This window comes from Phytophthora cinnamomi (assembly GCF_018691715.1).
Source record: "Phytophthora cinnamomi strain GKB4 chromosome Unknown Contig106, whole genome shotgun sequence".
NCBI classification, from domain to species: Eukaryota; Oomycota; class Peronosporomycetes; order Peronosporales; family Peronosporaceae; genus Phytophthora; species Phytophthora cinnamomi.
The window spans coordinates 871-24,653 of NW_027151039.1; the positions used below are offsets into that span (position 1 = coordinate 871).

Below are 23,783 nucleotides of genomic sequence, written 5' to 3' on the forward strand. Positions count from 1 at the left end.
TGCGAGGAAGGCAACAAACAACTGCACCAGAGGACACATGTACTCGTATCGAGGTACATATCCAACCGACGTACCATTGGCAATGCAGGCAAGTGAAGTGAAACATGTTACGGACGCTAAGAGTTGATATCTACAACGGAGATGGCGCCTACAACTGATAATGTTAGGCGAGTTGGTACTGGTACTCGAAGCACGGCCGAGCTCGCAGTCATTCAATCTCTACTCACGCGAGTGACGCTTGCGGAGACTTGATCTCCACGAAAGCAGGCGACTTGGGCTGCTGGCCGCTGTGGAACAGCGCCTCGATGTCCTCCAGCATGATGCCCTTGGTCTCCGGACAGAAGAAGTACACGAACACGCCGCAGATGCAACACAGACCCGCGAACAGGAAGAACACGCCGTTGATGTTGAGGTGCGGGAAGAGCTTGACCACCTCCGTCATGACGGCGCCCATGGCCCAGTTGGCCGCCGTCGACAGCGCCACGGCCGGCGCGCACGCCCAGCGGGAAGATCTCGGCCGGGTAGATCCAGCACACGGGGCCCGAGATGGCGAAGTTGAACACGAAGAAGGCCGAGCCCACGCAGATGAACCAGCCGCCCACCTTGGGGCAACCGGCGTTGTCCACGTTGCCGTTGCAGATAGCCGTGAACAGGATGGCCGCGAACAAGTGCCCAATCACCATGCCGACGGCGCCGATGAGCAGAAGCTGGCGACGGCCGAACGTGTCCACCCAGCGCATGGCCGGGATGGTGCTGAGGAAGTTGACGCCCGAGAGGAAGAAGGCCGCGTAAATGCCGGCGTTGGTGATGTCCTTGAAGATGAGCGCGCCGTAGCTCATGATGGGGTTGATGCCCGTGGCCTGCTGCAGCACCTGCAGCATCATGGCGATAGCCACGCGCTTGAAGATGGACGGTTCGAGCAGCTCGACGAGGCCCTTCTGGGCAGCCAGCTCCTCCGCGACCTGGTCGCCGATCACCTCCAGCTCGTGGCCCACGTTGTCGGTCTGACGGAGGCGCTTGAGCACGCGCTCGGCCTCCTCCTTGCCCTTGTGCAGGTACGTCCAACGAGGGCTCTCGGGCACGAAGAAGATGCCGAGCATGACCACGATCAGGGCCGCCATGGCCACGCCGTTGGTCGTGCGCCAGCCGTTGTCGCGGTTCTCCACGATGATGTTCACGACGTTGGCCAGGAAGAGACCCGTCACGACCGTCATCTGCATGAAGCCCGACAGCAGGCCGCACAGCTCCTTAAGGGGCCATCTCGGCGCCGAACAGCGGCAGCGAGAAGGACAGTTGCCGACGCCGAAGCCCTGGATGATGCGCGCGATGTACATGAGGTTGTGCGCCTGGGCCTTGTTGAAGCAGACCCACGACGTGCCGGCGCAGAAGAGCAGGCCGGCCGTGAAGATGGTCCAGCGGCGACCCAGCTTGTCGGCCACGATGCCGCCCACGAAGGCGCCGCCGAGGCAGCCCAGGTTGTACGCCATGTTGTACCAGACCGTGAACGTCGTCCACTCCGACGGCAGGTCGGCCGACGACGACGTGCACTGAGCGTAGGTGAAGTTGTGCCATCCGACGCAGTAGTCGTAGATGAAGGAGTCCATGATGAGCACGCCCGAGGTCACGCCTTGGTCGTAGCCGAAGAAGAGGCCGCCTAGTGCGGCGAACACGCACACGATGATGGCGTAGGTGCGCGATCCCTCGGTCGGGACGTCGTCATCGTTGTTGTGGACGTTCACCACGACGCCTGCAGCCATTGTGGAGGGGAGGTCGAGGTCGAGGCGAAGTAGTTGCAGTGCTAGGGCCGTCGGGGAGAACGGCTTTGTGTGGTAGGCGGAGAATTGAAGAATGAATAGTGGGGTAACGTGGCGACACAGTCGATGGAGCTGCAATGGCGAGACGTGCTTGCCGCAGAGCAAGATGGCCTCGGTGGTTTGCCACACTGATTGAGCGATCAAGCTCAGGTATGTACAGCGCAGTACAATACCGTACAATCAACTTGATAGAGGTGTCACTTACGGCTAGCTGCTGGCTGGAGGTGGGCCTGCCACACTGATTGAGCGATCAAGCTCAGTACATGTACAGCGCAGTACAATACCGTACAATCAACAGCAGAGCCTCTTGGATTGTAGGCGGCCTGTCATGCAACTTACACACGCACTTGAAACAGCTGAGGTGGGCAGGGCTGTAGTGTTGAAGTTGGCGGCGCGGCTTAGGATCGCCGGGACGTCCAAAGTTACAGAAGAGAGGCGGCGGTTGTCCTGCTTTGCACGCTGTGCGGGGCGTCTCTATCCGGCGCCAGTCGGTTGGCGTGCCCTACCACTTGATTCATCGTCTTATTTGAGCTCTGTACTGGAGATGGTTTACGATGGAGATGCAACGGAACCGTCACAAGCCACGATTCGTGAGACCATACGTAAAAAAGACTTGATGGAAGAACCTCACGCTGCTGCGTTGATTGGGAAACGCGTTGCGTTCATCTTCGGCTTTCAGTGATAGGACCCAGTGCTCCACGCCACATTGCTCACCAAAACGAAGGTCTTTGCATCGGAGTGGTGCGCGTATACAATTTGGTGCTAACACGCGCTAGCGCTTCATAGCATCCATTGCATTCATTGCATTGCAGTGATGTGGCCATTCTGAAGTTTCTGCGTGACGACTAGTAATACTGAAGGATGCGCCTCGTATCCTATGTCGGTCGCTCCCAGCTGGATAAATAAATCAATCAACTGGCAGCCATGAGGTTGAACATTGCAAACGAGATCCCGGAACACGCTGGTGCTTGCCTTCGCTAAGGCTCCTGAGTACTTGGGCTGTGAGACCTGCCTTCCAGCTCGTGAAATACAGGGGTACGGTAATGGTCCACGGAGTGTTTTCAATCTGACTGGACCTTTTTCGGTGTTCGTCACCGATTTTGGTCCTTGAAGTGCACAAAATCCCGAACAAAGACAAAACGACAGCAAGACGGGTGCAACTACGACTGCAACGACAAGTTGTCCTTATCAGCGACACAAAACACAATACTGTAGCATATTGCAGATCCTATTGCCAACAAGAGTGCAAGGAAGGCAACAAACAACTGCACCAGAGAGGACACATGTACTCGTATCGAGGTACATATCAACCGACGTACCATTGGCAATGCAGGCAAGTGGAGTGGGAAACATGTTACGGACGCTAAGGGATGGATATCTACAACGGAGATGGCGCCTACAACTAATAATGCGAGACGAGTTGGTACTGGCACTCGAAGCACGGCCGAGCTCGCAGTCATTTAATCTCTACTCACGCGAGTGACGCTTGCGGAGACTTGATCTCCACGAAAGCAGGCGACTTGGGCTGCTGGCCGCTGTGGAACAGCGCCTCGATATCCTCCAAGCATGATGCCCTTGGTCTCCGGACAGAAGAAGTACACGAACACGCCGCAGATGCAGCACAGACCCGCGAACAGGAAGAACACGCCGTTGATGTTGAGGTGCGGGAAGAGCTTGACCACCTCCGTCATGACGGCGCCCATGGCCCAGTTGGCCGCCGTCGACAGCGCCACGGCCGGCGCGCACGCCAGCGGGAAGATCTCGGCCGGGTAGATCCAGCACACGGGGCCCCACGAGATGGCGAAGTTGAACACGAAGAAGGCCGAGCCCACGCAGATGAACCAGCCGCCCACCTTGGGGCAACCGGCGTTGTCCACGTTGCCGTTGCAGATAGCCGTGAACAGGATGGCCGCGAACAAGTGCCCAATCACCATGCCGACGGCGCCGATGAGCAGAAGCTGGCGACGGCCGAACGTGTCCACCCAGCGCATGGCCGGGATGGTGCTGAGGAAGTTGACGCCCGAGAGGAAGAAGGCCGCGTAAATGCCGGCGTTGGTGATGTCCTTGAAGATGAGCGCGCCGTAGCTCATGATGGGGTTGATGCCCGTGGCCTGCTGCAGCACCTGCAGCATCATGGCGATGGCCACGCGCTTGAAGATGGACGGCTCGAGCAGCTCGACGAGGCCCTTCTGGGCAGCCAGCTCCTCCGCGACCTGGTCGCCGATCACCTCCAGCTCGTGGCCCACGTTGTCGGTCTGACGGAGGCGCTTGAGCACGCGCTCGGCCTCCTCCTTGCCCTTGTGCAGGTACGTCCAACGAGGGCTCTCGGGCACGAAGAAGATGCCGAGCATGACCACGATCGGGGCCGCCATGGCCACGCCGTTGGTCGTGCGCCAGCCGATGTCGCGGTTCTCCACGATGATGTTCACGACGTTGGCCAGGAAGAGACCCGTCACGACCGTCATCTGCATGAAGCCCGACAGCAGGCCGCGCAGCTCCTTGGGGCCATCTCGGCGCCGAACAGCGGCAGCGAAGGACGAGTTGCCGACGCCGAAGCCCTGGATGATGCGCGCGATGTACATGAGGTTGTGCGCCTGGGCCTTGTTGAAGCAGACCCACGACGTGCCGGCGCAGAAGAGCAGGCCGGCCGTGAAGATGGTCCAGCGGCGACCCAGCTTGTCGGCCACGATGCCGCCCACGAAGGCGCCGCCGAGGCAGCCCAGGTTGTACGCCATGTTGTACCAGACCGTGAACGTCGTCCACTCCGACGGCAGGTCGGCCGACGACGACGTGCACTGAGCGTAGGTGAAGTTGTGCCATCCGACGCAGTAGTCGTAGATGAAGGAGTCCATGATGAGCACGCCCGAGGTCACGCCTTGGTCGTAGCCGAAGAAGAGGCCGCCTAGTGCGGCGAACACGCACACGATGATGGCGTAGGTGCGCGATCCCTCGGTCGGGACGTCGTCATCGTTGTTGTGGACGTTCACCACGACGCCTGCAGCCATTGTGGAGGGGAGGTCGAGGTCGAGGCGAAGTAGTTGCAGTGCTAGGGCCGTCGGGGAGAACGGCTTTGTGTGGTAGGCGGAGAATTGAAGAATGAATAGTGGGGTAACGTGGCGACACAGTCGATGGAGCTGCAATGGCGAGACGTGCTTGCCGCAGAGCAAGATGGCCTCGGTGGATTTGAACATGTGATCGGGAGAGGACCCTACAACTTGATAGAGGTGTCACTTACGGCTAGCTGCTGGCTGGAGGTGGGCCTGCCACACTGATTGAGCGATCAAGCTCAGTACATGTACAGCGCAGTACAATACCGTACAATCAACAGCAGAGCCTCTTGGATTGTAGGCGGCCTGTCATGCAACTTACACGCACTTGAAACAGCTGAGGTGGGCAGGGCTGTAGTGTTGAAGTTGGCGGCGCGGCTTAGGATCGCCGGGACGTCCAAAGTTACAGAAGAGAGGCGGCGGTTGTCCTGCTTTGCACGCTGCGTGGGGCGTCTCTATCCGGCGCCAGTCGGTTGGCGTGCCCTAAAACTTGATTCATCGTCTTATTTGAGCTCTGTCCGGAGATGGTTTACGAAGGAGATGCAACGGAACCGCCACAAGCCACGATTCGTGAGACCATACGTAAAAAAAGACTTGATGGAAGAACCTCACGCTGCTGCGTTGATTCGGAAACGCGTTGCGTTCATCTTCGGCTTTCAGTGATAGGACCCAGTGCTCCACTCCACATTGCTCACCAAAACGAAGGTCTTTGCATCGGGTGGTGCGCGTATACAATTTGGTGCTAACACGCGCTAGCGCTTCATAGCATCCATTGCATTCATTGCATTGCAGTGATGTGGCCATTCTGAAGTTTCTGCGCGACGACTAGTAATACTGAAGGATGCGCCTCGTATCCTATGTCGGTCGCTCCCAGCTGGATAAATAAATCAATCAACTGGCAGCCATGAGGTTGAACATTGCAAACGAGATCCCGGAACACGCTGGTGCTTGCCTTCGCTAAGGCTCCTGAGTACTTGGGCTGTGAGACCTGCCTTCCAGCTCGTGAAATACAGGTTACGGTAATGGTCCACGGAGTGTTTTCAATCTGACTGGACCTTTTTTCGGTGTTCGTCACCGATTTTGGTCCTTGAAGTGCACAAAATCCCGAACAAAGACAAAACGACAGCAAGACGGGTGCAACTACGACTGCAACGACAAGTTGTCCTTATCAGCGACACAAAAACACAATACTGTAGCATATTGCAGATCCTATTGCCAACAAGAGTGCAAGGAAGGCAACAAACAACTGCACCAGAGAGGACACATGTACTCGTATCGAGGTACATATCCAACCGACGTACCATTGGCAATGCAGGCAAGTGAAGTGGGAAACATGTTACGGACGCTAAGGGATTGGATATCTACAACGGAGATGGCGCCTACAACTGATAATGTTAGACGAGTTGGTACTGGTACTCGAAGCACGGCCGAGCTCGCAGTCATTTAATCTCTACTCACGCGAGTGACGCTTGCGGAGACTTGATCTCCACGAAAGCAGGCGACTTGGGCTGCTGGCCGCTGTGGAACAGCGCCTCGATGTCCTCCAGCATGATGCCCTTGGTCTCCGGACAGAAGAAGTACACGAACACGCCGCAGATGCAGCACAGACCCGCGAACAGGAAGAACACGCCGTTGATGTTTGAGGGTGCGGGAAGAGCTTGACCACCTCCGTCATGACGGCGCCCATGGCCCAGTTGGCCGCCGTCGACAGCGCCACGGCCGGCGCGCACGCCCAGCGGGAAGATCTCGGCCGGGTAGATCCAGCACACGGGGCCCCACGAGATGGCGAAGTTGAACACGAAGAAGGCCGAGCCCACGCAGATGAACCAGCCGCCCACCTTGGGGCAACCGGCGTTGTCCACGTTGCCGTTGCAGATAGCCGTGAACAGGATGGCCGCGAACAAGTGCCCAATCACCATGCCGACGGCGCCGATGAGCAGAAGCTGGCGACGGCCGAACGTGTCCACCCAGCGCATGGCCGGGATGGTGCTGAGGAAGTTGACGCCCGAGAGGAAGAAGGCCGCGTAAATGCCGGCGTTGGTGATGTCCTTGAAGATGAGCGCGCCGTAGCTCATGATGGGGTTGATGCCCGTGGCCTGCTGCAGTACCTGCAGCATCATGGCGATGGCCACGCGCTTGAAGATGGACGGCTCGAGCAGCTCGACGAGGCCCTTCTGGGCAGCCAGCTCCTCCGCGACCTGGTCGCCGATCACCTCCAGCTCGTGGCCCACGTTGTCGGTCTGACGGAGGCGCTTGAGCACGCGCTCGGCCTCCTCCTTGCCCTTGTGCAGGTACGTCCAACGAGGGCTCTCGGGCACGAAGAAGATGCCGAGCATGACCACGATCAGGGCCGCCATGGCCACGCCGTTAGTCGATGCGCCAGCCATTGTCGCGGTTCTCCACGATGATGTTCACGACGTTGGCCAGGAAGAGACCCGTCACGACCGTCATCTGCATGAAGCCCGACAGCAGGCCGCGCAGCTCAGCGGGGAGCCATCTCGGCGCCGAACAGCGGCAGCGAGAAGGACGAGTTGCCGACGCCGAAGCCCTGGATGATGCGCGCGATGTACATGAGGTTGTGCGCCTGGGCCTTGTTGAAGCAGACCCACGACGTGCCGGCGCAGAAGAGCAGGCCGGCCGTGAAGATGGTCCAGCGGCGACCCAGCTTGTCGGCCACGATGCCGCCCACGAAGGCGCCGCCGAGGCAGCCCAGGTTGTACGCCATGTTGTACCAGACCGTGAACGTCGTCCACTCCGACGGCAGGTCGGCCGACGACGACGTGCACTGAGCGTAGGTGAAGTTGTGCCATCCGACGCAGTAGTCGTAGATGAAGGAGTCCATGATGAGCACGCCCGAGGTCACGCCTTGGTCGTAGCCGAAGAAGAGGCCGCCTAGTGCGGCGAACACGCACACGATGATGGCGTAGGTGCGCGATCCCTCGGTCGGGACGTCGTCATCGTTGTTGTGGACGTTCACCACGACGCCTGCAGCCATTGTGGAGGGGAGGTCGAGGTCGAGGCGAAGTAGTTGCAGTGCTAGGGCCGTCGGGGAGAACGGCTTTGTGTGGTAGGCGGAGAATTGAAGAATGAATAGTGGGGTAACGTGGCGACACAGTCGATGGAGCTGCAATGGCGAGACGACGTGCTTGCCGCAGAGCAAGATGGCCTCGGTGGATTTGAACATGTGATCGGGAGAGGACCCCTACAACTTGATAGAGGTGTCACTTACGGCTAGCTGCTGGCTGGAGGTGGGCCTGCCACACTGATTGAGCGATCAAGCTCAGTACATGTACAGCGCAGTACAATACCGTACAATCAACAGCAGAGCCTCTTGGATTGTAGGCGGCCTGTCATGCAACTTACACACGCACTTGAAACAGCTGAGGTGGGCAGGGCTGTAGTGTTGAAGTTGGCGGCGCGGCTTAGGATCGCCGGGACGTCCAAAGTTACAGAAGAGAGGCGGCGGTTGTCCTGCTTTGCACGCTGCGTGGGGCGTCTCTATCCGGCGCCAGTCGGTTGGCGTGCCCTAAAACTTGATTCATCGTCTTATTTGAGCTCTGTCCGGAGATGGTTTTACGAAGGAGATGCAACGGAACCGCCACAAGCCACGATTCGTGAGACCATACGTAAAAGACTTGACGGAAGAACCTCACGCTGCTGCGTTGATTTGGGAAACGCGTTGCGTTGATCTTCGGCTTTCAGTGATAGGACCCAGTGCTCCACGCCACATTGCTCACCAAAACGAAGGTCTTTGCATCGGAGTGGTGCGCGTATACAATTTGGTGCTAACACGCGCTAGCGCTTCATAGCATCCATTGCATTCATTGCATTGCAGTGATGTGGCCATTCTGAAGTTTCTGCGTGACGACTAGTAATACTGAAGGATGCGCCTCGTATCCTATGTCGGTCGCTCCCAGCTGGACAAATAAATCAATCAACTGGCAGCCATGAGGTTGAACATTGCAAACGAGATCCCGGAACACGCTGGTGCTTGCCTTCGCTAAGGCTCCTGAGTACTTGGGCTGTGAGACCTGCCTTCCAGCTCGTGAAATACAGGTTACGGTAATGGTCCACGGAGTGTTTTCAATCTGACTGGACCTTTTTCGGTGTTCGTCACCGATTTTGGTCCTTGAAGTGCACAAAATCCCGAACAAAGACAAAACGACAGCAAGACGGGTGCAACTACGACTGCAACGACAAGTTGTCCTTATCAGCGACACAAAACACAATACTGTAGCATATTGCAGATCCTATTGCCAACAAGAGTGCAAGGAAGGCAACAAACAACTGCACCAGAGAGGACACATGTACTCGTATCGAGGTACATATCCAACCGACGTACCATTGGCAATGCAGGCAAGTGAAGTGGGAAACATGTTACGGACGCTAAGGGATTGATATCTACAACGGAGATGGCGCCTACAACTGATAATGCGAGACGAGTTGGTACTGGTACTCGAAGCACGGCCGAGCTCGCAGTCATTCAATCTCTACTCACGCGAGTGACGCTTGCGGAGACTTGATCTCCACGAAAGCAGGCGACTTGGGCTGCTGGCCGCTGTGGAACAGCGCCTCGATGTCCTCCAGCATGATGCCCTTGGTCTCCGGACAGAAGAAGTACACGAACACGCCGCAGATGCAGCACAGACCCGCGAACAGGAAGAACACGCCGTTGATGTTGAGGTGCGGGAAGAGCTTGACCACCTCCGTCATGACGGCGCCCATGGCCCAGTTGGCCGCCGTCGACAGCGCCACGGCCGGCGCGCGCACGCCAGCGGGAAGATCTCGGCCGGGTAGATCCAGCACACGGGGCCCCACGAGATGGCGAAGTTGAACACGAAGAAGGCCGAGCCCACGCAGATGAACCAGCCGCCCACCTTGGGGCAACCGGCGTTGTCCACGTTGCCGTTGCAGATAGCCGTGAACAGGATGGCCGCGAACAAGTGCCCAATCACCATGCCGACGGCGCCGATGAGCAGAAGCTGGCGACGGCCGAACGTGTCCACCCAGCGCATGGCCGGGATGGTGCTGAGGAAGTTGACGCCCGAGAGGAAGAAGGCCGCGTAAATGCCGGCGTTGGTGATGTCCTTGAAGATGAGCGCGCCGTAGCTCATGATGGGGTTGATGCCCGTGGCCTGCTGCAGCACCTGCAGCATCATGGCGATGGCCACGCGCTTGAAGATGGACGGCTCGAGCAGCTCGACGAGGCCCTTCTGGGCAGCCAGCTCCTCCGCGACCTGGTCGCCGATCACCTCCAGCTCGTGGCCCACGTTGTCGGTCTGACGGAGGCGCTTGAGCACGCGCTCGGCCTCCTCCTTGCCCTTGTGCAGGTACGTCCAACGAGGGCTCTCGGGCACGAAGAAGATGCCGAGCATGACCACGATCGGGGCCGCCATGGCCACGCCGTTGGTCGTGCGCCAGCCGTTGTCGCGGTTCTCCACGATGATGTTCACGACGTTGGCCAGGAAGAGACCCGTCACGACCGTCATCTGCATGAAGCCCGACAGCAGGCCGCGCAGCTCCTTGGGGCCATCTCGGCGCCGAACAGCGGCAGCGAGAAGGACGAGTTGCCGACGCCGAAGCCCTGGATGATGCGCGCGATGTACATGAGGTTGTGCGCCTGGGCCTTGTTGAAGCAGACCCACGACGTGCCGGCGCAGAAGAGCAGGCCGGCCGTGAAGATGGTCCAGCGGCGACCCAGCTTGTCGGCCACGATGCCGCCCACGAAGGCGCCGCCGAGGCAGCCCAGGTTGTACGCCATGTTGTACCAGACCGTGAACGTCGTCCACTCCGACGGCAGGTCGGCCGACGACGACGTGCACTGAGCGTAGGTGAAGTTGTGCCATCCGACGCAGTAGTCGTAGATGAAGGAGTCCATGATGAGCACGCCCGAGGTCACGCCTTGGTCGTAGCCGAAGAAGAGGCCGCCTAGTGCGGCGAACACGCACACGATGATGGCGTAGGTGCGCGATCCCTCGGTCGGGACGTCGTCATCGTTGTTGTGGACGTTCACCACGACGCCTGCAGCCATTGTGGAGGGGAGGTCGAGGTCGAGGCGAAGTAGTTGCAGTGCTAGGGCCGTCGGGGAGAACGGCTTTGTGCGGTAGGCGGAGAATTGAAGAATGAATAATGGGGTAACGTGGCGACACAGTCGATGGAGCTGCAACGGCGAGACGTGCTTGCCGCAGAGCAAGATGGCCTCGGTGGATTTGAACATGTGATCGGGAGAGGACCCTACAACTTGATAGAGGTGTCACTTGTTCAAATCCACCGAGGCCAGCAGCTACGGCTAGCTGCTGGCTGGAGGTGGGCCTGCCACACTGATTGAGCGATCAAGCTCAGTACATGTACAGCGCAGTACAATACCGTACAATCAACAGCAGAGCCTCTTGGATTGTAGGCGGCCTGTCATGCAACTTACACACGCACTTGAAACAGCTACGGTGGGCAGGGCTGTAGTGTTGAAGTTGGCGGCGCGGCTTAGGATCGCCGGGACGTCCAAAGTTACAGAAGAGAGGCGGCGGTTGTCCTGCTTTGCACGCTGTGCGGGGCGTCTCTATCCGGCGCCAGTCGGTTGGCGTGCCCTACCACTTGATTCATCGTCTTATTTGAGCTCTGTACTGGAGATGGTTTGCGATGGAGATGCAACGGAACCGTCACAAGCCACGATTCGTGAGACCATACGTAAAAAGACTTGATGGAAGAACCTCACGCTGCTGCGTTGATTCGGAAACGCGTTGCGTTCATCTTCGGCTTTCAGTGATAGGACCCAGTGCTCCACGCCACATTGCTCACCAAAACGAAGGTCTTTGCATCGGAGTGGTGCGCGTATACAATTTGGTGCTAACACGCGCTAGCGCTTCATAGCATCCATTGCATTCATTGCATTGCAGTGATGTGGCCATTCTGAAGTTTCTGCGCGACGACTAGTAATACTGAAGGATGCGCCTCGTATCCTATGTCGGTCGCTCCCAGCTGGACAAATAAATCAATCAACTGGCAGCCATGAGGTTGAACATTGCAAACGAGATCCCGGAACACGCTGGTGCTTGCCTTCGCTAAGGCTCCTGAGTACTTGGGCTGTGAGACCTGCCTTCCAGCTCGTGAAATACAGGTTACGGTAATGGTCCACGGAGTGTTTTCAATCTGACTGGACCTTTTTCGGTGTTCGTCACTGATTTTGGTCCTTGAAGTGCACAAAATCCCGAACAAAGACAAAACGACTGCAAGACGGGTGCAACTACGACTGCTACACAAGTTGTCCTTGTCAGCGACACAAAACACAATACTGTAGCATATTGCAGATCCTATTGCCAACAAGAGTGCAAGGAAGGCAACAAACAACTGCACCAGAGAGGACACATGTACTCGTATCGAGGTACATATCCAACCGACGTACCATTGGCAATGCAGGCAAGTGAAGTGGGAAACATGTTACGGACGCTAAGGGATTGATATCTACAACGGAGATGGCGCCTACAACTGATAATGCGAGACGAGTTGGTACTGGTACTCGAAGCACGGCCGAGCTCGCAGTCATTCAATCTCTACTCACGCGAGTGACGCTTGCGGAGACTTGATCTCCACGAAAGCAGGCGACTTGGGCTGCTGGCCGCTGTGGAACAGCGCCTCGATGTCCTCCAGCATGATGCCCTTGGTCTCCGGACAGAAGAAGTACACGAACACGCCGCAGATGCAGCACAGACCCGCGAACAGGAAGAACACGCCGTTGATGTTGAGGTGCGGGAAGAGCTTGACCACCTCCGTCATGACGGCGCCCATGGCCCAGTTGGCCGCCGTCGACAGCGCCACGGCCGGCGCGCGCACGCCCAGCGGGAAGATCTCGGCCGGGTAGATCCAGCACACGGGGCCCCACGAGATGGCGAAGTTGAACACGAAGAAGGCCGAGCCCACGCAGATGAACCAGCCGCCCACCTTGGGGCAACCGGCGTTGTCCACGTTGCCGTTGCAGATAGCCGTGAACAGGATGGCCGCGAACAAGTGCCCAATCACCATGCCGACGGCGCCGATGAGCAGAAGCTGGCGACGGCCGAACGTGTCCACCCAGCGCATGGCCGGGATGGTGCTGAGGAAGTTGACGCCCGAGAGGAAGAAGGCCGCGTAAATGCCGGCGTTGGTGATGTCCTTGAAGATGAGCGCGCCGTAGCTCATGATGGGGTTGATGCCCGTGGCCTGCTGCAGCACCTGCAGCATCATGGCGATGGCCACGCGCTTGAAGATGGACGGCTCGAGCAGCTCGACGAGGCCCTTCTGGGCAGCCAGCTCCTCCGCGACCTGGTCGCCGATCACCTCCAGCTCGTGGCCCACGTTGTCGGTCTGACGGAGGCGCTTGAGCACGCGCTCGGCCTCCTCCTTGCCCTTGTGCAGGTACGTCCAACGAGGACTCTCGGGCACGAAGAAGATGCCGAGCATGACCACGATCGGGGCCGCCATGGCCACGCCGTTGGTTGTTCACACACCATTGTTGTTGTCGACTAGAACTTGACATCGAAATAAAAAAAAAGGTGTAGGTGTCCATTGTGTGCATGCTAGATGTCACGCCTGAGCCCGAAGTTAGCGTTGTGGACATTCAACGCGACATCAGTAGTCTTGTTGGAGCTGAGATATATCCAGCGTAAATGTACAGGAAATGGCAATGTCATTATGGCACAGTGTGTTGAGCACGGAACATCCATCGCGCTTCCACGAAGCGAGAGTGTGAGTCGAAGCAGAGCTCGCAATCGGGTACCCGAACCCGGAACCAGGCCGGGTATACGGATAGGGTGCGGGTATACCTGAATCTATCTATCTATAATGTTGTATACAGTATAACCGCTTGTCTCCCTTTGTGATTGATACTGTATAGCCCGCTATGCATTCCGGCGTCAAGCGCGGTATCGGAACGCAATTTCTCCAGTGCGGGAGCCGTAATGTGTAAATCGCGGAGTTCCCTCAAGCCATCGATGCTAGATGATATTCTCGTAGTGAGATCTAATAGCGATCTCATCGACTGAGAGTAGGCCAAATTCACAATATATTGCCAGAATGGCTCTGTTTGTAGTATTAAGTATATAATGGACTGGGAAAGTCCGGGTACCCGCACCCGCCCGACGGCGGAGTTCGGATGCCCGAGGTGAACCAAGAGGTGCGAACGGGCGGGGCGGGTAACCCGAAAATCGCTATTTGCGAACTCTGGTGAGAAGTCTGTGATTGCTCCGGAGGTTCGGACTTGCGATTGTGACTTTAGCGCCACCAGAACGAGAAGTGTTTTGTACTGTGCATATTCCAGCAGTTACTCGTTGCGACGACTGCTAGTGCAGTTTTGCGTGCTGACATCTCTTGTCCGTGGTCCAATTGACGAGTACGATGTGGGATCATGACTATGATAACGTGTACACTGAGCTTCAAATTTTGAACTCAAATTTTGTTTTCACGTCCGAAATCCTTGATATGAGTTAGATTGCCCTGGCTTAGAACCCAGTACTGTATGGTACTGGTGCATGCACGTACTTTTCGATCCACAAGGAAGACTGTAGCATCGTAGTGTATTGTCATCGCAGCACATTTACTGTAAGGCTGGAAAAGTGGTGATCTATTCTCATCACCTTACATACTGGCGACTCGTACCATTGTAGAAATCTGAACGTCAGGGTTGGTACGGAACGATGAGTCCTAAGCCCCTGTACCCACCCATTTAAAGATGCGGAAAAGCTGTCATTTGTCTGTCACAGGCCCTGTGATCTTAATTCGGATGCGTTTGCAATACTGCGCAGGACATGTACATGCCCTGTACTTGTTTACATGTAATGTTACTGTATCTCCAGAGTGAAGCAACGTTGGATCCACCATTTTACGGAATACACACCCAGTATATCGTGAACACTACAGTACACAATCGATTGAGCAAGTCAAGCACGACTCGAATGGCTATAGTCAGCCTGGATGGATACAGTAAATCAAGTAGAGCTAACAACTACCACCTCGATACTCTCGAGTATGCTAAACGAGAGTCTTGCTCAGAACTATAATTTAGTAAATGGCACCCCACGTACCTTGACATGCACACATGGAGATGTATTACCGCATCGCCCCTGTCCTAAGCGAACTGCAAGGTATACAGTTTACGGTCCATCTGTTGCCAAGTCTCAGAATTAAATGATAAAAAGTAAAAGTTTGAATAATTATTGGTATTTTGGGCCAATCAAAAAGTATGGACACGGCGGGAATTGAACCCGCATAAAATTGCGGTGCTCGAATAGACAGCTTGTGTCTGCGCATGAACCGACAGCGCCATGAATGAGACGCCTTGAAAATTGCGAGGGAAAGTCCTTCGTCGGCTGCAACTTCCAGTACTTAAGCATCTGGCACGAAACAGGACAGCCATCCTTACGCATAGAGTTGATCCACAGCACAATATCACCTTCAGCGTCACTAGAGAGGACGGTGCCCTGTCCACTGTAGCGTAGATTCCCTTTCCTTCATCACAGACCGCTACAATGTGGCCCTGTGGCTTTTTCCATTTTGAAATCTGCTTCTGTTTCCGCAGAGTATCGGACTCGCTGCAATTTGGGTAGAATAGTGGAATAGCTTTGTTTACAGAATAGCCAGCAGCCAGGAATTCGAGAAGGCGGCGCTTGTGCGTATAGTCGACTGCAATGCAGATGTAGCGCTATGGCTTTTTGCCGGTTCCTGTGGTGCGTGGTCTACCCATAGCACTTTGAACACTGAGACCGAATGGCTGGTGGCAGCCTATAATTAGCTGGTCAACATGGAATTTTAACTACAGACATGCGGTGTCAATGCATTGTTTTCATTGGCTAAAATAAAAATTCGCTTAGGACAAAACTTCGCTTAGGACAGAGGCGAAGCGGTACGTACGTAAAATTCTACCCAACAACTACCGGTAACAGTTAGCATAAGACAATTCTACGTCGAGGCGTGTACAAACTCATGAAAGCACTGTGGTGCGCATTAACAGCACTCATTTCCGAATTACCCACCTGAACGACGCAGTACCATGGTCTCGCGCCAACGCAATCCTAATCGCACCCCCGTGAGCCGATGTTGGCCGAGTTCCGAGCCTCGTCCGTTGCGCTCTCCAGCCAGACGACCTCCGCAAGGCCAAGGTCGCCCGCATTTCGTTTCCGAACGGCTCCAACGACTCGGATGGCGAACCCGCCACCCCCTCCCCCTCGCTATGACCTGTGTCTTCGTGTTGAAGGCACGACTAGTCCTTTCGCACGTGCGTTGCTCTCACAACGCTCACGTGCGTCTACGTCACTTTCGTGTCGAAGAGGTCGACGACTACCAACGCTTCGAGGTGCGACTCCGTGCGGTCGGCTTGGCCGTCAGGGAGCGTCAAGCAGCGAAGTTCGCAGATACTGAATATTCGAGATCATAGTTCGATGCTGATTTTGAGCCCTAGTGCAGTGTCCCGGTTGCATGATTTCATGAAGCAGGATTAGTAACGTTGAAGTTCGCCCGCAGCTTCTTATCAAAACCGTACGTACAATGCTCGTTAAACAGAGCTCAGAAAGGACTTCCGGACAACGAGACCACTCCTTCGGACTGCGCTCTTGCCCAAGTATTTCCCATCCGGAGTCCAGAAGGATGGCATTTCGAGCATTGCTATGTACGAGACGTTCAAAAGTTTTGAGTGTCAACGTCCGTAAACTGAACATTTGCCGCGGTAATATACCAAGCAGAACTTCAGTAAGCAATAGTACCGTAGGAATTAGTACATGTACCAGCAAGACTGTCAGTGTTCACAGTGTGAACTTCACAGGCATGCGCATGTACGTATGGCTGAGCTCATGGTGCGTGGGTTTTAAACGATAAGCGAAGAGGAAAGCAACACGCTCGTGCGTCACGCCAACGCGGTGCCAAATAAATCAAGTGGTAGGGCGGCGACGATTGAACAGAGACGCCCCGCACAGCGTGCAAAGCAGGACAGCATCCGTCTTGCTTCTGCACGAGCACGTCCCGGCGATCCTAAGTCGGCGCCATCTTCAACTCCAGCCCTGCCCCACCTCAGCTGTTCAGCGTGTGTGTGTTGCGTGGAAGTCAACAGGTTGATCGCTTGACCACTGTTGCCTCAAACCAGCAGTTCGTCCTGACACCTCAATCAAGATGTAGGGGTCTCACAAGCACACATACAAATCCACCGAGTCCGTCTTGCTCTGCGGCAAGCATTGCACCCTGTGCCACGGCCTCCATTATTCATTCTTCAATTCTCCGCCTACCGCACAAAGCCGTTCTCCCCGACGGCCCTAGCACTGCAACTACTTCGACCTCGACCTCGAACTCCCCCTCCACAATGGCTGCAGGCGTCGTGGTGAACGTCCACAACAACGATGACGACGTCCCGACCGAGGGATCGCGCACCTACGCCATCATCGTGTGCGTGTTCGCCGCACTAGGCGGCCTCTTCTTCGGCTACGACCAAGGCGTGACCTCGGGCGTGCTCATCATGGACTCCTTCATCTACGACTACTGCGTCGGATGGCACAACTTCACCTACGCTCAGTGCACGTCGTCGTCGGCCGACCTGCCGTCGGAGTGGACGACGTTCACGGTCTGGTACAACATGGCGTACAACCTGGGCTGCCTCGGCGGCGCCTTCGTGGGCGGCATCGTGGCCGACAAGCTGGGTCGCCGCTGGACCATCTTCACGGCCGGCCTGCTCTTCTGCGCCGGCACGTCGTGGGTCTGCTTCAACAAGGCCCAGGCGCACAACCTCATGTACATCGCGCGCATCATCCAGGGCTTCGGCGTCGGCAACTCGTCCTTCTCGCTGCCGCTGTTCGGCGCCGAGATGGCCCCAAGGAGCTGCGCGGCCTGCTGTCGGGCTTCATGCAGATGACGGTCGTGACGGGTCTCTTCCTGGCCAACGTCGTGAACATCATCGTGGAGAACCGCGACAACGGCTGGCGCACGACCAACGGTGTGGCCATGGCGGCCCCGATCGTGGTCATGCTCGGCATCTTCTTCGTGCCCGAGAGTCCTCGTTGGACGTACCTGCACAAGGGCAAGGAGGAGGCCGAGCGCGTGCTCAAGCGCCTCCGTCAGACCGACAACGTGGGCCACGAGCTGGAGGTGATCGGCGACCAGGTCGCGGAGGAGCTGGCTGCCCAGAAGGGCCTCGTCGAGCTGCTCGAGCCGTCCATCTTCAAGCGCGTGGCCATCGCCATGATGCTGCAGGTGCTGCAGCAGGCCACGGGCATCAACCCCATCATGAGCTACGGCGCGCTCATCTTCAAGGACATCACCAACGCCGGCATTTACGCGGCCTTCTTCCTCTCGGGCGTCAACTTCCTCAGCACCATCCCGGCCATGCGCTGGGTGGACACGTTCGGCCGTCGCCAGCTTCTGCTCATCGGCGCCGTCGGCATGGTGATTGGGCACTTGTTCGCGGCCATCCTGTTCACGGCTATCTGCAACGGCAACGTGGACAACGCCGGTTGCCCCAAGGTGGGCGGCTGGTTCATCTGCGTGGGCTCGGCCTTCTTCGTGTTCAACTTCGCCATCTCGTGGGGCCCCGTGTGCTGGATCTACCCGGCCGAGATCTTCCCGCTGGGCGTGCGCGCGCCGGCCGTGGCGCTGTCGACGGCGGCCAACTGGGCCATGGGCGCCGTCATGACGGAGGTGGTCAAGCTCTTCCCGCACCTCAACATCAACGGCGTGTTCTTCCTGTTCGCGGGTCTGTGCTGCATCTGCGGCGTGTTCGTGTACTTCTTCTGTCCGGAGACCAAGGGCATCATGCTGGAGGACATCGAGGCGCTGTTCCACAGCGGCCAGCAGCCCAAGTCACCTGCTTTCGCGGAGGTCAAATCACCGCAGCATTCGCTGGCATAATGGGGATTTGCTTTCAACAACAGGTTGTTGTAGTATTTTGACTCGGTGTTTTGACTCTATACAGGCCAAGCTCGAGCCCGGCCAGCCGCAGGCGCAGGCGGACGACGTATGATAGATATATTACCGAGGGATTTCCTTTTGTAGCTGCGGTTGCAATGCGATGCTTTGGATATGCTAGATTTGTTCACTGCCGTGTGTACGTCTGTTTTACATTTTGTTTTGTTACCATACCTCACAGAAAGAATAACGTAACAAATAGAATGCCAAAACCAGATTTTCGAGCATTTGGTTTCGTTTGATAGCTATTTGTCTAGACAAAGAAAACGATTTCCAGTCGCTAACATAATATTTGATGCATTATCGTTTTACTTACCTAAGGGCATTTCCACCGGTCGTGTCAAAACCAAAGTCAAAGTTAGGTCAAACTGAGGGTACAAAAGATCCTGCAAATTTGATCGAGAGAAAAATTCGCACCCGTCGCGGCGATAAGTCAGTCAAATCTTTTTCAGCGAGGGGGAGGGTAGTCGGTACTGGAGATGGAAGACGTACCAGTAAACGCTCTTGCGTAGGCGAGCGCGCAGGGTGGCTCCCTTGACATCATCAGTTTGGATTGTGAAGATGACGACGATGAGCTTATCGCCAGCAACTTCTGTTCCCAGCGTCTCGATCTAGCTCTCGTGATACGACAGTGAAACGCGGCGGTTCTCGGCCAGGAAATAGTAAAAACAAAGAGCGGGACTTTGAGACGCGCTATAGGCGCTTTATGAAGCAGTATTATGATGAAACCCCAGGTCACGCAGCTGATGTATTTCCCGATAGGCCTATGCATCACGCCGAATCGCGCTTGACGGCTCGTCCAAGCTCGTGGCTTCAGGTCTTCCACTGCGATCGCATTGGCAATGCGCTCTGAGATCTCCATCTTGTCTTTGATGCGCGTCCAGAAGGTTTCTGCCGACTGAGTAATTCCAACTGATGCATCCGTGGACACGTGAACATACGCTTTAACCAGCTCCAGGTTCTCCAGGTCCTGATAGCTTTTCCCCCGACGAGTTTTTTTCCTGTGCCATTTCGAAGCTGCCCCGCTACCTGAAGCGTCGCTTGAGAAGTGACCATCCCCCAGCTATCCATTTGCAATTTGACAGAAGGATGACTGGAAGATGGCCGCTGACGAAATTTGGTTTGGTTTTAGTCGAACCGGTGCGAGCGCGAAAAACTATCCAAAAGCTATTTGATGGTTAGAAATGACTTTTGGTCGGTGTTTTGACCCGACACGTGGGAATGCTCTAATGTTAGAAGCCCAAAATAGCATTCGACAAAAAGTATGTCGACTTCCTGGTTAGTATTTTTCCAGGACAAAAGATTGGCCTCAAATGGGATGCTGCCTCAGCCCACACGCTCCAGGAAGTGATCGATTATTTGGGAGTGAAGGAGGCTCATGTATAAATTTATTACTGCTGGCTTGACGTCAATAATTCAGATCTGCGATTTTTACGCCAACCGACCTCTAAAAGCTGCCTGTAGTGTCTTGACAGCCTGAATGTGATCTTGGGTCATCGGCGGCCTTGCTGGAAGTCGACTCGAGCTCTTGAATGCAAATTCACTTATCCAGGAAAAACGTAGAAATTCTCGCGGACAACAACGTCTCTTATTTTTGGTGGAGATAAACCGAGTTTTGTCCAATTATGGCAAGCTCCACGAGCGCTTAGAAGCTGCTTGACGACCTGGGCGGAGCGTAATTCCAAGGGATAGCTCGGATACTCTGCGCTTGCGAGTTGAAGCTAGGAGAGGCAAGTTCTCCATTCCTACCCTAAATATTTTTTGTGCCTGCTCTTGAGCCATGCCTAATCTAGTTTCGCAACCAGCCTCTGCTGTCGATTCAGCAATCTGCTTTTTTACTAATTTTCGAATTTTACATGATGCACCCAACACTGTCGTCACGGTAGCTCATGTGCTCGGTGCATAGTGTTTGCACGCACTCTGATCGGCACATCAAGTTCCATTGGGTAGTTCGAAACATGTAGGTCTTGTCAAGCAAGTGTGGAGTGGCACAGCTCCCGGTACAAAGAGAAGGGTATCGGGTCTTTGCCGCACTCTGTTGGCGATCCCAATTGAAGCTTTAAGGCCTCCATGCGTTTCAATCCTGAAAAACATGTAGCCATTCCCTTCTCGTAAGCGGCAGGAAGAGGTATTTCTCGACGCCGATAGAGATAATTTATTGTGCTGCGATACCCACTTAGCGTCCCCACACTGACACTTTTGCGCTTCTCCAACAGGAACGCCTCAAAATCACTCGGCGTAAAGTATGTGAGGTCGAGCTGACTAGTGATTGTAAAATACATCGGCGCCTCGTCGCCTTTAGTTGACCAAATCTATCGAGATATAACCGCCAAGCTACCTCGATACGCGCGCGGTGTTTGGAAGACACGCACACATCCCTTACATCTTGTACAATAACTTCTCTCGTTTCACTCCCATTTTGCGCAGCAGCCCAAGTCGACGGTGAGCTGGCCGATTGGGGGGAGGGGGATGCCACCAAACTGGTGGATGAAGGGAACACGTCACGGTTGCACGTCGAAGGCGCTGAAAATGGACTGCTCAACGCTGTGGTACGAGGCGAGACAGACTTAACGGAGACCGGGGCCATTATGGCGCTCGAGGCCAAGCTGGGCTTGGTGGCGTTCGAGGTCGAGCTGGACTCGGTGGTGCTCGTGGCGCTCGAGGCCAAGCTGGGCTCAATGGTGGGCGGAGCCGAGCCGCTCTTGGAGGTGGGCCGAGCCGAGCCGCGCTTAGAGGTGGACAGCGGCTGGCTAGGTGTGCTCGAAGTCAGGTTCTCCTTAACTTGCTTGGTCGCACTGCGTGTCTTCATGATGCAGGAGGGATCGGCTTGACAGCGTGAATTGTTTTGCACCAATCCTAGCGAGTCGGATGTGTTGCCTACGAAACCCGTGCCACTCGTTCGCCTTCGTCAGTGTATACAAATTTCTATATGTTTATTTGCGCTATCACTCACATTTTTGTCGATTTGGCCACGGTATTTCCTACGATTACATACAAAGTACAATATACGGCCTACGTTTCACCGACAATCAGATGTGTATTAGTTGGTTAGCCTTTGCTAGAGCTACTCAAGCGTGCTCGCTTCTAGTGCTGCCTTGGTAACTACCATTGTTCGTTTCATCTGCCTCTGTACTAGACGGAGGTTTTGCAACGACAATATCCTTTGCTTGTTGCCGGAAACGGATAGCCAAATGATCTGCACACTACACAGCCCACCAATGCAGGCTAGCCGTTGTTGTGGGCACTCCGCGTTGCCACCTCTAGCTGTAGTGGGACGAGTGTTTGCTTGCTCGTCGTTCGCCGCATTGCTGTCGATGACGTTGCCGAGTGCTTGGGTTTGGTGTTGTTGCCCGGCGTGAGGGCCACCACGAATGCAGCAACATGAGCGTCACCAGCATGGTCTACATAGTTGTGACGAATACATGTAACCATACATTGTAACGGGGTTACACGCACAAGTGGCTACAAGCCACTTGTGATTTTAACAGATAAGATATCTGTTAAAAGTTTTAGATACTTCCTCAACTTGGTGTAAGTCACACCAATGGATACATTGAAGTGAGCCACCATCCACACCTACCCAAAGATCCTATTGGTAGAAAGATGCTGCTTTCTACCAATCAGAGTCATGCATATTAGCGGGGCTCTGACAGCCAGCCGCTGTCAACCCCTTACATAGATGATAAACAGTCTTAGCAGTTTTAGGAGGAAGATCAATTTACAAACAATACAGTTCTCATTTTACCTAATCTAAGTCACTTGGAGTCTTTATTTGATTTATATTATATTTGTGTATTAAATATAATTAACCTAAGTAATTACTAAGTCCTTACGCTTCCTCATACACGTAGCGCAACGTGTAAGCAAAAGTAGTGAGTCAAGTTAGACCCACTACATACATGATCCGTCAATTTCGTCATACGTAAATTGTCAATTTGTACATAAATTACCTGCTCAGCGAAAAAGATAACCAACATGCAAACAAGCGAACAACACAATCTTTTCATACCGAAAGAAAATTAGAATTATTAAATTAACCGCTGCAGTCGTCAGTTCAAACATCATAAAGCGTCACGCGCTCTCTTCAACGCATTTATAACATATACTAAAGGTGGGAATCAAACCCACATCCACCCTTTCGGGAGCTCTTCCGTTAGCTACTTTCGTAGGGGTTAACACACTTCAACACAGGGATACTCGTCTGCGTTCCAGAAGGGGGATTAACTCTACACAGTTCTTCGTGCAAGCGACAGTCCCGCTTAGCCGTGCCGGTACGCGGCACGGCCCCTTCAATTCACCCTCCCGCGTGGTCACTTCGGCACATGAAGACACCTCTTGGCGGTCCATTTGGTAATGGCAGCGTGCGCGCTGCAGAACCACACCGCGCCCTGAAGACCAGTCATTGGTTTTTGCGTAATTACCTTTTTACGTCCCTTGTTGTCGATGGGTTCACTGCTCTCAGCAGCCAACTTTAGCCAGCGGTTCAGCGTTCGCACAGGAATTCATCTTGCTTTCTCGACATCCTCAGTCGTAGCTCCTTTGTGAGCATCATCAACCGCATCTCGCTTCTCGTTCACCCTGTTGGTCTTCCGTTCCTTGGTCATTCTGGTAATGAGATATTAAGGCCCTGTGGACAGCTTGAAGATTATAAGACCTCGAAGGTTCCCCTCCAAACCATATGAAGATTTATTACAGCCAACAGAAGGACTCTACTACTATCCCGCGGTCATGATTGGATGTATGTGTGCGGCCTTAAGGGCGTATGTTGTCCTTAAACTTATATTTTACCATACCACAACACATCCGACCGCCGACGTATCCGACCAATTGGTGTGACACACAAACACATGCACTAAAATTATTATGCCTATACAAACGATAAATAATCTCTGTAAAAAAGTAATGACAGGATGCAATTATATAAGTATCTTGAAAAAACACTAAGATGAAGGAGGACGAGACGCACTATTTTTTTTTAAATTTAAAGATTGCGCAGGCTGTACAGATATCA

General features: G+C 54.9%; 7 protein-coding genes across 12 annotated transcripts; 2 read left to right on the plus strand and 5 right to left on the minus strand.

The window, feature by feature from the left end:
* Nucleotides 1–223: 223 nt before the first annotated feature.
* On the minus strand, nucleotides 224–4,819 carry IUM83_17323 (Sugar transport protein 10; the record flags this gene model as incomplete). 3 transcript variants are annotated; one of them, XM_067942268.1, is made up of 4 exons in its annotated part: nucleotides 224–331; nucleotides 477–1,214; nucleotides 1,302–1,747; nucleotides 3,442–4,819. In XM_067942268.1, 4 exons carry the CDS (start codon nucleotides 4,817–4,819, stop codon nucleotides 224–226), a joined length of 2,670 nt encoding a protein of 889 aa, XP_067782512.1. The 3 variants fall into 3 exon arrangements, with proteins under 3 accessions (XP_067782512.1, XP_067782511.1, XP_067782510.1); XM_067942267.1 differs by lacking the exon at nucleotides 3,442–4,819 and having other exon boundaries at nucleotides 224–424; nucleotides 477–1,757; XM_067942269.1 differs by lacking the exons at nucleotides 224–331; nucleotides 477–1,214; nucleotides 1,302–1,747 and having other exon boundaries at nucleotides 3,275–4,819.
* Nucleotides 4,820–6,315: 1,496 nt separating this feature from the next.
* Nucleotides 6,316–7,248, minus strand: IUM83_17324 (Sugar transport protein 10; the record flags this gene model as incomplete). Its single annotated transcript, XM_067942270.1, has 1 exon — nucleotides 6,316–7,248. One exon carries the CDS (start codon nucleotides 7,246–7,248, stop codon nucleotides 6,316–6,318), a length of 933 nt encoding a protein of 310 aa, XP_067782514.1.
* Nucleotides 7,249–7,343: 95 nt separating this feature from the next.
* IUM83_17325 lies at nucleotides 7,344–8,045 on the minus strand (the record flags this gene model as incomplete). Of its 2 annotated transcripts, none has more annotated exons than XM_067942272.1 (1): nucleotides 7,344–8,045. In XM_067942272.1, the coding sequence occupies one exon, from the start codon at nucleotides 8,043–8,045 to the stop codon at nucleotides 7,344–7,346; it is 702 nt and encodes a 233-aa protein (XP_067782430.1). The 2 variants fall into 2 exon arrangements, with proteins under 2 accessions (XP_067782430.1, XP_067782431.1); XM_067942271.1 differs by having other exon boundaries at nucleotides 7,344–7,856.
* Nucleotides 8,046–9,355: 1,310 nt separating this feature from the next.
* IUM83_17326 (Sugar transport protein 10) lies at nucleotides 9,356–11,078 on the minus strand (the record flags this gene model as incomplete). Of its 3 annotated transcripts, none has more annotated exons than XM_067942275.1 (3): nucleotides 9,356–9,556; nucleotides 9,670–10,350; nucleotides 10,437–11,078. In XM_067942275.1, the coding sequence occupies 3 exons, from the start codon at nucleotides 11,076–11,078 to the stop codon at nucleotides 9,356–9,358; spliced, it is 1,524 nt and encodes a 507-aa protein (XP_067782529.1). The 3 variants fall into 3 exon arrangements, with proteins under 3 accessions (XP_067782529.1, XP_067782531.1, XP_067782530.1); XM_067942274.1 differs by having other exon boundaries at nucleotides 9,739–10,350; nucleotides 10,437–10,892; XM_067942273.1 differs by having other exon boundaries at nucleotides 10,437–10,892.
* A 1,334-nt stretch (nucleotides 11,079–12,412) lies between these two features.
* Nucleotides 12,413–13,315, minus strand: IUM83_17327 (Sugar transport protein 10; the record flags this gene model as incomplete). Its single annotated transcript, XM_067942276.1, has 1 exon — nucleotides 12,413–13,315. The coding sequence occupies one exon, from the start codon at nucleotides 13,313–13,315 to the stop codon at nucleotides 12,413–12,415; it is 903 nt and encodes a 300-aa protein (XP_067782513.1).
* A 3,862-nt stretch (nucleotides 13,316–17,177) lies between these two features.
* On the plus strand, nucleotides 17,178–18,715 carry IUM83_17328 (Sugar transport protein 10; the record flags this gene model as incomplete). Its single annotated transcript, XM_067942277.1, has 2 exons — nucleotides 17,178–17,633; nucleotides 17,720–18,715. 2 exons carry the CDS (start codon nucleotides 17,178–17,180, stop codon nucleotides 18,713–18,715), a joined length of 1,452 nt encoding a protein of 483 aa, XP_067782433.1.
* A 2,645-nt stretch (nucleotides 18,716–21,360) lies between these two features.
* Nucleotides 21,361–21,603, plus strand: IUM83_17329 (uncharacterized protein; the record flags this gene model as incomplete). Its single annotated transcript, XM_067942278.1, has 1 exon — nucleotides 21,361–21,603. The coding sequence occupies one exon, from the start codon at nucleotides 21,361–21,363 to the stop codon at nucleotides 21,601–21,603; it is 243 nt and encodes an 80-aa protein (XP_067782432.1).
* Nucleotides 21,604–23,783: the final 2,180 nt, after the last annotated feature.